General features: G+C 41.5%; 1 protein-coding gene across 1 annotated transcript in view; it reads right to left on the reverse strand.

The window, feature by feature from the left end:
* Positions 1-12,872, reverse strand: part of LOC408725 (protein sickie) — a 130,335-nt gene that overhangs the window by 20,196 nt on the left and 97,267 nt on the right. Inside the window, exon 16 of the mRNA XM_026439652.1 lies at positions 1,499-3,790. Within this exon, the coding sequence (XP_026295437.1) occupies positions 1,499-3,790 (2,292 nt within the window). The remainder of the gene's footprint in view (positions 1-1,498; positions 3,791-12,872) is intronic.

The following is a 12,872-nucleotide window of genomic DNA, read 5'->3' on the forward strand; positions in this document are numbered from 1 at the left end:
AATTTAATATTTGATGAAATCTTGTCTAAAATTGTTTCTATTTAGCTATTATTTTTAATATTTATGCACAGTATATATTTCTGATTTAAATAAAATATATATGTAACTTTATTCGAAGTTTAATATCTATAAAAAAATCACAAAACTATTATAAAAAAAGCGAGATTGGTTAAAAAGAATAATCAAATTAGTATATCGTGTAAAATTTAATTTATTCGATGACACGACGATTATCGTTATTTGAAAATCCGGTGCAGCGTATAAATACGGTACAAACGTAAAAAAAACTTGTAAATGGGGCCGTATAATTGTTACATTATGATATCGATCGAACTCTGAAATCGACTTCAAGGCTCATCAAACATGTACCCTATGTATATTTCATGTAGCCTATGTTGTTATTTTTTGTTATTTTTTGATGCGCCGCAATCCGACAAATTGTATCTTTTTCCTTATACACTTCATACATGCTATTTTATTAAAAGAGATCTTGCAGGCTATCGTGGCATTTCATTCGTCTTTCGTTACATTCACGTATCTTATTGGCTAATTATAAATTTTATTCGTAATATAAAATCGTTATTTCCATGTTCTACTTGATCAAGGGAAAAAAATATCCAAACAGTTTTAGAAGACGTTTTAAAATTTCAAAGAATACCGTGTATTTTAGTGCCGCATTTACGTTTTTGTCCTAATAATTTACGCGTGTTTCTTGGATCAAGCGATCCAATGGAAAGTCTTTACGACGAAGAAAACAGCAAAAAAGCGAATATCATAAGAGAACAAGGGGAGGAGGAGGAGGAGGGAGAATTGAGGGGAGAGGATACCGGTGCATAATTATTCAATCGGGAGCACGAGTGGCATTGTCGACCTACGCTTTATTACGCATCGTCTTTCTAATGGTTCAATGGTATGCGCTCGGTTTAATTTTGTTTGACGGCTCCACCCGTCACGTCTTATTATCGAATTTATTATTCGAGTATATCTCCACCTACCCGCACCAGTTTAAGCAATGACATAAGGCGAAATAAATCACGTGGATCGCCTTGACGATCAAGAGTACCCGCGTTCGAATTTATTCATTTCCTTTCCCTTCCCGACACCCCGTTCACGATACGATAATTTTCCCGTGAAAAATTACCAATCATTATTATCATCATCGAGTCGCTTTTACCATCCGGAAGATCAAGAACGAGAATAAAATAATTTCCACAAATTTTTCTTTCCAGCGAGTGTCAATTAAATGGCAACACGGTCGAGTCGGAAGAAGAACACGACGCTACACAATAACGCAACGTGGCAACGTTCTGTAATTAACGACTTCGAGGAAAAGAACTCGAATAATCGAGTTAAGTGTAAGTAGAACCGAGTGGAATCGTTCCAATCGGGATTCTGTGCGATTCTTTAAAAAAAAGAATACATTTTTCACATGTTTCGAGGAAACGAAACGTTATAATGTAACGAACCCGAATATTTTCCTTTTTTCTGCTTTGTTTACCTGCAACGAGGGGCAACTTCGATGCCTGTACTTTCTAGTGGCCAGTTCCCACCAAGGAATCACGTTCTCGGTGCTCCTCGGTTTAACCGGATCGCTGACTGCGTGCTCGTAAAGCGGCTCGAGGATCGGCACGTTACCGGATAACCGTCTGAGAGGATCGTTGGATGGTTGATCCTTCGACATATTTCCCCCTCCTCCTCTTCTAGGCAAAGTGGCGAAACCGTTCCGCCGGCAATTATTATCCTCGTTATCCTCATCCTTGTCCTCCGCCTCCTCGGATTCCAACGAATTGTGCCTCGTCCTACCGTGGAACAATCTCGAGAAACGATCCTGCTGCCTGCTGTGAAACTTGCGACCGTGCAGTATTACGTCCGTGGCGTCCATCAAGTAGAAGGGGAGGGGAGGGCAGCCGTTGCACGAATTTTCAAACTTTACCCGATCGATATCCTTGTTATCGATCGAGAGACATGTCTCGGCGTCGTTTCGAAGGCTGACGTCGATGTCGCTAGCGCACGGTCTGCGCAGGGAGGACGATCTCGCGCGGATCAACCGTTCGCCGTCGAGAACGTCTTCGCTCGATTTGTGAAGAGGTCTCGAGGCGACTCTCGACCTTCGAGAGGGCAGAGTGTCGTATCTTCTCCCCGCGTGACCGTTGTTCCTCTCCCAAAAATTTCTCGAATCGTGGAAATTCTTCTCCGTTAAACTTCCCCCGTTCATCCCACGGCGAGCACCATCGTACTTGAGAACGGACACAGTCCTATCGTCACGCTCCCTCCTCGTCCCACCGCCCGCGCAGTCGACTCTGGAACGATTCCTTCGAATCGGACCGGTGACCGACGCAGGTGGCGGCGAACGATCCACGGAACGGGCGATCGCCGGCCTGTCGTCGTCGGTCGAAGACGTGGACTCGTCCTTGGACTCATCGATCCCGTCGGATCCCTCCTCGCGTCCCTGCTTATCCCCGAGATCGAGGGGATTCGACGAGCCGGCCGTCAACGCCTCGCTGATCGCGTACAACGACTCGCTCGATTTCGTGGAGGAGGAGGAGGTGGTGGTGGTGGTGGAGCCCGTCGAGTGCCTCGAGGTGTTGTTCTCGATCGAGGACGATCTCGGGAGCAACTTGGGCGGAAGTTTGCCCGACGAGTTGGGCCTGCCTTTGAGGACGAAACAATTGTCCGAAACCGTGCCAATCTCTCTTCTCTCGTCCACGTTCCTCGGATCGACGTCTTCCTCCTCCTCCTCCTCCCCCTGCTTCTCGCCCAAGCTCTCCCCGAAATCGGACGATATCGGGGGCATGGGCGCCATGTCCCGTTTCCTCGGATACCCGTAAAGATTGCACGACCCTTCCAATTCTCCTTTAGACACAATTTTACTGTTGATCACTCCGTACGCGGGATTGTTGACAGCGTCCGGGCACGAGCTCTTCTTCAACTCGTCGTAACTTTTATCGATCTCCGCTATGTTTTTGTTTATGTCCTCGATGTACTTGGCCGTGGTGCGATAGAGATCGCCGCTCGCCACGTAATTACCGTCCACAACAGCGACTCGACGGTCGCGCCTCGTCCTCGACAAAATATTCGGGACCGCGTAAATAGGCTGCTGTTGCTGCTGCTGCCGCCTCTCCCTTCTCCCTCCATCCCGCTCGCCCATCGCTCTTCCTTCCTTCCTCTCCACTTCCGTCCTCCTCGCGGCTTCTAATCTCGCCCCCTCCACGCCCGCCTTCCTCTCCAATTCCGGGCAACCATTCGCCAAACTCTCGCCCCCTCCACTCGAGGCTCGCCGAGGCAGGAGCGAGTCGACCGAGGAATCAGAGGAATCGTTGTTGTTGCACGATCGAAAAGAGTCGAATGTGATGCGCGAGTCGTTTCCCGCGCGAGTGCTCGAGCGATGATTTCCATCCCTGCCCCCCTCCACCCCCCTCGAGAACGTGTTCAGAGTCACCACCCTTCTCTGTTGCTCCTCCACCATCCTTCTCGCGGCGACGGAGGAGGAGGAGGAGGAGGCGATAGTTCCGCAACCTCCCCGCAACGTGGCGTAATTCTCGATCAGGTAGCAGTCGTTGGCGAAATCGGACCATCTGGCAGGTTGGCGGGGGTCGGTCGGGGCCAGGGGGAAGTTGGAGAGTCGGGGGAGGGCGTAGGGGCCGCCACCTTCTTTCAAAAGTTCCTCGGAGTCGGATCTGTACAGGGCGCGGGGTCTGGCGCGGCCCCTCGACCTTATGGTCGCGTACCCGTCGTGGACCCGACGCGAGCACACGTTCAGATCCATCGCATTTTCCTCTTCCTTGCGGAACTACGGAAGATCGAGCAACGAGCGATCAACAACCGACGGTGTCCTTCTTCCTCGTCCAACCTATTTCGTCCCTCGTATCTTCTCGCATCTCTATTCTAGAACGCGGCCCGCGTTTCCCGTCTCCAGGATATTCCACGTGAAATGAAGCGATTCTATGGAAATGATTTACCGCTCGTTAGAGCGAGTGGTTTGTCTGGTTTCGCCGGTAGAGGGAGAGAAAGAGAGAGAGAGAGAGAGAAAAAGAAGGAAAAAAAAATTAATTCCCGTGACGCTTCCACAAAAGAAATGGGAAGGAAAAATTACAAAGAGAATTTTAATGCTCCGACTGTAAAAAACTGTTATTACGAGTTTTGCAGTTGTAAAAATAAATTTAATCTCTTCTTAGCCTAGTTCTCGTGGTAAGACACGCGCGCGCATGCGCACGCGCATGCGCCTTCGATACGAAACGCAACGGGCGAAACGGTTGTTTAGGCGAATTTAAGGCGTGAAATCGAGAGATATAGATCGAAATTATCGACCTTTTTTTCTCCCTCTCGATACTACCACTAGCGATTTATTATTATATCGTTCCCGTTCCATCAATTCGAGTCGTCGTAACGCAACGTATCGACAACAAGCGAGCCTTCCTATTCATCCGTTTAACGAACGAACAAAAATGTGTTGCAACGAGCCGTTTTATGTAACGAAGACATGCTAGAAGAGTGTAATAGCGCTAGCAGGGTATTATGAGCAGAGCGTGTGTGTATTTACAATCGCGTAGTACAGGGAAGAAGAAGATTACGAATGGAGGAGGTCACGCTTGAAAGCAGCTGTTGCAATAATATCTGGTGATAAGCAAATTAGGTCTCGTGCGGGATGACGTAATGTATCAACATTTACGTCCCTACCAGTCGAGCAAAATTGTTATTAAAGGAACAATTACGATCGGTCTTAAAAATCGCGAAATTGTCGGTGATGAGAGATTTCTGAAAGAATTAATAAAAAGAAGAATCAGAATCAGAATTAATAAAAGAATTAATATTGGAATACGAGAATGATTAAAATCTTCTGATTTTAATCTAATTTATTATTTACAAAATTGAATCTGAAACGTGATTCCTTTTTTATTTTTGCGATTCATAAAGGATTCCTCAGAAAATTGTTATCGATAATTAGAAACGTAAGAAAGTTCTTGTCCCACTTACAACGATAACCATTGACCTAGATCAACCGAGGATCGACCAATTTGTACTATTAATCGTTTATCTAAATAGATCGACCAGTGCAATTTGCGATCGAAAAATTAAATCGCGGCGAGGTCATCAATTCATTCTCCCCGAGAATGAATATTTCTACGAGATGACGTTCATTGAAACCGCGAGCTCGTAATTTCGATTCGATTCGGATCGAATTAGGTTTGAGTTTGAGCGATGAATCAAGACCACTTCTTCTTTTTTCCTTTTTCTTCCCGTGCGCATTTTGCAATTTAATGCGAGTCCGCCTTAAGGCGCATCAGATAGGGAGCAGCAGCGGTTGAATTATTTAAACGGATGAAAATGAATTCTTGACGCGTATCGGGACACGACCTCCGATCGTCTTCTTTCCTCCTCCGACACGATATAATTTTTCCGTGTTTTGTCTCCGTTCTGCGCACGCGCGCGTCACTTTCCAGGAATACCAAACACGAAAAAACAAAATTTATCACATTAATTGGAATCAAAACGTATGGATAAATTTTTCTAAAACAACTCTTTTCAAGTTATTCCGCGATTCCAATTATTTTTCAATTTATCGGCTTTTAAATCCTATAGTCGTGATGCGATATTATTATTATTGCGATTATATGCGTATCGGTCGATAAGTAGGAGAAGAGAAGTGGAAATACAAATTTTATTAATTTCTCTCACAATGTGTATCCGTTGGTATTGCAGATAAAAAATTTACGCTCACTGCGAATTTGTAGCCGATTAGTTTTTCAGATAAACCAGTCGCGGACGAGCTACGACCGTTTCTCTACAACTCGAACGAGTCGTTCGTAATAGCAGTCTTAAATCCCCCCTCCTTTATCGATTTTTCTTCCATCCCGTCTCGAAGACTCGAGCGAAAAATTTTAAGCATAAACGTGGTAATGGTTAATAGTATAAACATAGTGTAATCTGTATGATTAATCCTGTCGAACCAGTAAGTTTTTTTTTTATTAAACGTAATAAATAAACCTGATTTGATTTTTATCGATCGAGATTGATCTGTGCGATAGAGTGAAAGAAAAAAAAATAGTTAAAAATAAATTCAAATTCAAGTTCAATTAGAGATATATTTAAGAATCGGATAAAATATATCGAACGATTTTCCTTTTTTTTTTTTTTACGAAATATATCGAAAAATAATCGAATTGTTCCGCGAGCTTCGATAATTAGAGATCGTTTAAATCTCCTTTCTTTTTTCACAATTTTAAAATTTCCCAGTTTACGTCCGATTTTATTGCGAGCTGTTAGACCGTGTACAACGTGTATTAAAGTTGAAAAGTACTTCCGGGAGTCTTGGTTAATCGCGAGAAAATGATAAAAAAAAAAAAAAAAAAAGAAAAAGTCTCGCCTATGCAGTTGCAGGCCCGTAACATCTCGACACGCTCGACGAATAATCGTTAGAACTATTTCTAATTTTTCTAATATCTTCTCATTACTCGCTCTGATTATTATTATTATTATTCGTAACAACTGCGAATAAAATCTAAAATCTAAAATCTGTACGCGGAATACGAAGTGAATCGCGTTTGGAAATGGAAAAGTCAAACAATTTGCTTTCTAAAAATAAATTTCTCGTATCCGTTGCATTTATCGAAAAAATTGTTGAAAAGGGCGAAGATTTCTCGACACGCGAGAAGGGAACAAACGCGTTTGCGCACGTTTGGAAAAAGGAAAAAAAAAGAGAAAGAGAAAGAAAAGAAAAGAAAAAAAAAATCGACGCGTGTATTGACGAAAGGACGATGCAGTTTCTGCGGCGACCCGCGTGGAGGAGCGTGTATACACGCGAACGCAGGTGCATTCATTCCGTTTGCAGGAAGAGGCTCATAATATTAATATTTCGAAGATGTCGATACGTCACGTTCTTCGTCGTATCGTTAACGTGTTTTTCTTCTCTCTGTGTTCCTTCCCCTTTTTCGCCCCCCCCCCCTCTCCCTCGGTCATATTTGAATTTCTCGTTGATGGATGCCTATATATATATATATATATATATATATGCCTCCTCTCTTTCGTACAGGATCGTAACGATGCCGCGCCATCTTTCCTCGTCATTTGTCTTTCCCGGTTATTTTCGAAGAATCAGGAGGAATCTAATTTTTCTAATTAAATATTCTTTCAATTTTAAAAATCCTTATCGTGTTCTTTTTTTAAATGTTATCGTATCAAAAAAATTATAAAACTGTTTATAATATTTTTCTTTTTCGATAAATTTTTCCAATTTTTTTTTCTCCCTCATTTTTTCAGAATCCTTATCGTGTCTTTTTTTTAAATGTTATCATATCGAGAATTTGGATGCAATTGAATGATTCGAATAAAACGAAATTTATAAAATGAAAAATTTTTTTCGATATGAGAGAAATTTTTCCAATTCTTTCAATTTTCAGAAATTTTCATGTTTTTTAAAATTTTTTTAAATGTTATCGATCGAGACTGGATGCGATTTGAATAAAACGAAAACATTTTTTTCCAATTCTTTCTCCCTCTCAATTTTCAAAAATCGTGTCCTTTTTTAAATATTATCGAGAGTTTAGATTCGAATAAAATATTTTTTCGACAAATTTTTCCAATTTTTTCTCCCACTCAGTTTTTAAAAATCCTCATCGTATCTTTTTTTTAAATATATCGTATCGAAACTTCAGATTCGAATAAAACAAAAACATTTTTTTCCAATTCTTTCTCCCCCTTAATTTTCAAAAATCGCGTTCTTTTTTTCCTTATGGTCGCGTACCCGTCGTGGACCCCGACGCGAGCACACGTTCAGATCCATCGCATTTCCTCTTCCTTGCGGAACTACGGAAGATCGAGCAACGAGCGATCAACAACCGACGGTGTCCTTCTTCCTCGTCCAACCTATTTCGTCCCTCGTATCTTCTCGCATCTCTATTCTAGAACGCGGCCCCGCGTTTCCCGTCTCCAGGATATTCCACGTGAAATGAAGCGATTCTATGGAAATGATTTACCGCTCGTTAGAGCGAGTGGTTTGTCTGGTTTCGCCGGTAGAGGAGAGAAAGAGAGAGAGAGAGAGAAAAAGAAGGAAAAAAAATTAATTCCGTGACGCTTCCACAAAAGAAATGGGAAGGAAAATTACAAAGAGAATTTTAATGCTCCGACTGTAAAAAACTGTTATACGAGTTTTGCAGTTGTAAAAATAAATTTAATCTCTTCTTAGCCTAGTTCTCGTGGTAAGACACGCGCGCGCATGCGCACGCGCATGCGCCTTCGATACGAAACGCAACGGGCGAAACGGTTGTTTAGGCGAATTTAAGGCGTGAAATCGAGAGATATAGATCGAAATTATCGACCTTTTTTCTCCCTCTCGATACTACCACTAGCGATTTATTATTATATCGTTCCCGTTCCATCAATTCGAGTCGTCGTAACGCAACGTATCGACAACAAGCGAGCCTTCCTATTCATCCGTTTAACGAACGAACAAAAATGTGTTGCAACGAGCCGTTTTATGTAACGAAGACATGCTAGAAGAGTGTAATAGCGCTAGCAGGGTATTATGAGCAGAGCGTGTGTGTATTTACAATCGCGTAGTACAGGGAAGAAGAAGATACGAATGGAGGAGGTCACGCTTGAAAGCAGCTGTTGCAATAATATCTGGTGATAAGCAAATTAGGTCTCGTGCGGGATGACGTAATGTATCAACATTTACGTCCCTACCAGTCGAGCAAAATTGTTATTAAAGGAACAATTACGATCGGTCTTAAAAATCGCGAAATTGTCGGTGATGAGAGATTTCTGAAAGAATTAATAAAAAGAAGAATCAGAATCAGAATTAATAAAAGAATTAATATGGGAATACGAGAATGATTAAAATCTTCTGATTTTAATCTAATTTATTATTTACAAATTGAATCTGAAACGTGATTCCTTTTTTATTTTTGCGATTCATAAAGGATTCCTCAGAAAATTGTTATCGATAATTAGAAACGTAAGAAAGTTCTTGTCCCACTTACAACGATAACCATTGACCTAGATCAACCGAGGATCGACCAATTTGTACTATTAATCGTTTATCTAAATAGATCGACCAGTGCAATTGCGATCGAAAAATTAAATCGCGGCGAGGTCATCAATTCATTTCTCCCCGAGAATGAATATTTCTACGAGATGACGTTCATTGAAACCGCGAGCTCGTAATTTCGATTCGATTCGGATCGAATTAGGTTTGAGTTTGAGCGATGAATCAAGACCACTTCTTCTTTTTTCCTTTTTCTTCCCGTGCGCATTTTTGCAATTTAATGCGAGTCCGCCTTAAGGCGCATCAGATAGGGAGCAGCAGCGGTTGAATTATTTAAACGGATGAAAATGAATTCTTGACGCGTATCGGGACACGACCTCCGATCGTCTTCTTTCCTCCTCCGACACGATATAATTTTTCCGTGTTTTGTCTCCGTTCTGCGCACGCGCGCGTCACTTTCCAGGAATACCAAACACGAAAAAACAAAATTATCACATTAATTGGAATCAAAACGTATGGATAATTTTTCTAAAACAACTCTTTTCAAGTTATTCCGCGATTCCAATTATTTTTCAATTTATCGGCTTTTAAATCCTATAGTCGTGATGCGATATTATTATTATTGCGATTATATGCGTATCGGTCGATAAGTAGGAGAAGAGAAGTGGAAATACAAATTTTATTAATTTCTCTCACAATGTGTATCCGTTGGTATTGCAGATAAAAAATTTACGCTCACTGCGAATTTGTAGCCGATTAGTTTTTCAGATAAACCAGTCGCGGACGAGCTACGACCGTTTCTCTACAACTCGAACGAGTCGTTCGTAATAGCAGTCTTAAATCCCCCCTCCTTTATCGATTTTTCTTCCATCCCGTCTCGAAGACTCGAGCGAAAAATTTTAAGCATAAACGTGGTAATGGTTAATAGTATAAACATAGTGTAATCTGTATGATTAATCCTGTCGAACCAGTAAGTTTTTTTTTTATTAAACGTAATAAATAAACCTGATTTGATTTTTATCGATCGAGATTGATCTGTGCGATAGAGTGAAAGAAAAAAAAATAGTTAAAAATAAATTCAAATTCAAGTTCAATTAGAGATATATTTAAGAATCGGATAAAATATATCGAACGATTTTCCTTTTTTTTTTTTTTACGAAATATATCGAAAAATAATCGAATTGTTCCGCGAGCTTCGATAATTAGAGATCGTTTAAATCTCCTTTCTTTTTTCACAATTTTAAAATTTCCCAGTTTACGTCCGATTTTATTGCGAGCTGTTAGACCGTGTACAACGTGTATTAAAGTTGAAAAGTACTTCCGGGAGTCTTGGTTAATCGCGAGAAAATGATAAAAAAAAAAAAAAAAAGAAAAGTCTCGCCTATGCAGTTGCAGGCCCGTAACATCTCGACACGCTCGACGAATAATCGTTAGAACTATTTCTAATTTTTCTAATATCTTCTCATTACTCGCTCTGATTATTATTATTATTATTCGTAACAACTGCGAATAAAATCTAAAATCTAAAATCTGTACGCGGAAATACGAAGTGAATCGCGTTTGGAAATGGAAAAGTCAAACAATTTGCTTTCTAAAAATAAATTTCTCGTATCCGTTGCATTTATCGAAAAAATTGTTGAAAAGGGGCGAAGATTTCTCGACACGCGAGAAGGGAACAAACGCGTTGCGCACGTTTGGAAAAAGGAAAAAAAAAGAGAAAGAGAAAGAAAAGAAAAGAAAAAAAAAATCGACGCGTGTATTGACGAAAGGACGATGCAGTTTCTGCGGCGACCCGCGTGGAGGAGCGTGTATACACGCGAACGCAGGTGCATTCATTCCGTTTGCAGGAAGAGGCTCATAAATATTAATATTTCGAAGATGTCGATACGTCACGTTTCTTCGTCGTATCGTTAACGTGTTTTTCTTCTCTCTGTGTTCCTTCCCCTTTTTCGCCCCCCCCCCTCTCCCTCGGTCATATTTGAATTTCTCGTTGATGGATGCCTATATATATATATATATATATATATATGCCTCCTCTCTTTCGTACAGGATCGTAACGATGCCGCGCCATCTTTCCTCGTCATTTGTCTTCCCGGTTATTTTCGAAGAATCCAGCGACCCGTTAAATGTCAGGACCTTGACGAAACGCCTTCTCCATGGCAATTAATTGACGCGAGGCCGAACGAATATTGTGTCGTGCGTTGCAAATCGTATTGCGTAATACTTCTGTTCAACTAAGTTTCGAGAAATAATAAAATTGGACAATCCCTTTTCCCCTTCCTTTCTAAAAAGTAAATTAATTCGAACCAAATATATATATTTTATTTATTTTTTTTTTTTTTTCGAACGCGAATTAATTTCCCGGATACGGCGAACAATCGAGCGTTGAAATGTTTTTCGTTAACTCGGTTAAATATCTCGGATGTTTTTCCTTGAACGTACTTCGCCTCGAATTCCTTCGTGCAGCTGCGTCGAGGAGCTTCCTCGGTGTTAATAACGAGTGAAGAAGGGAGACGAGATAAAAAGTGTGGCTCGTACGTATGTACGTACGTACGCTGTACGTACGATGAATTATCTTATCGACGCATAGGTTAAAAGGAGAGGGATGAAGGAAATGCGAGGGGACGGTGCAGACATGTGTGAGGTTAATTAAAAAAAGGCAAAGCCGGAAGGCAACGGATACACGCCCGCCGCCGTGTTCTTCCGCCCCGAGCAAGAATTAAAAGTGAAACCGAGCTGCTTCCCATCTCCCCTCCACCGCGAGAACGCTCGCCTTTTCGATTGGACGAAACGAGGGATTACGATATTACATCGAAATCGATCGAAACAATTTTATTCTCGACATTTTTCCTTTCGTTATTTCAATACAGACGCGTGTTGTTTTAATTGTCGAAGGAAAGAGGGAATTATTTCGAAAGACGAATCGTCTCGATAAGAATCTCGTGGAGCGAGAATCATCGATTTGCCGCGGAGAACGCGACGCGAAACGAAATCCAATCTCCAAAGAACTCGACCGTGCTGCCTCTCTCTCTCTTTCTCTCTCTAACTTGCGCTCCGCTCGTCTCGTCACCTACCACTTTTTTCCCGCGCTCGAGTATAACAACACCGCGCACCTAACCTAAACAGCGTGGTATACATTCGTGGTATACGTTTCTTTCGACCTTACGCGTATAGAGAAACACGGGAAGAGCAGAAGCACCGGTCGATCGAATTCTTCTATTAATCGGATCGAAAAGTGACCTTTCTTTACGATTCTCGTCGAGACGTTTATCGATGATATATAGGAAGAACGAGTGAAAAAAGTGTTTAGGAATTATCTTTTGAGTGATATTTTCATTCTGCGACGATTTAAAACTTTAATCACAGCATGAAATAAATTTTCAAGATCAGAGAGATATTCGAGTGATATTTAGAATCACTTTTCTGAATCTCTTTATTCTAAATTACGATCCATAAATAGACGCGTAAATGAGTTCGCGCAAATGGGGTCAAGCAATTTCTGCGCGGGGAGAAGGATTCGCATTTAATTCGAGAAAGTTTATTACTGCACGAATTTATCGGGAGGGGAAGGGGGAATGGACCAGAGATCCCCTATTCGTTGCCTGTGCGTTACGACGGCGAATTGTAATTCCATTTTCCGGGCGAAACGAACGAGCGACGAAGGATTTAACGGGTAATCGTGCACAGACACCAGGTGGTGCTTCTATCTAAATAAAATTAATGTCTCTCTGGCGAGCGAACGCACAACTCGTAAGATCGATCGTGATATCTCTCGAGAGATAACAACGTCGAAGAAAGCATATTCGTGTAACATAATATTAGAAAACTCGTTGTTACACAAATTAAATTCATCCTTACGTGTCGAATCTCGCGTAAAAATCGATCGAAA

Source organism: Apis mellifera, linkage group LG3 (genome assembly GCF_003254395.2).
Source record: "Apis mellifera strain DH4 linkage group LG3, Amel_HAv3.1, whole genome shotgun sequence".
NCBI lineage: Eukaryota > Metazoa > Arthropoda > Insecta > Hymenoptera > Apidae > Apis > Apis mellifera.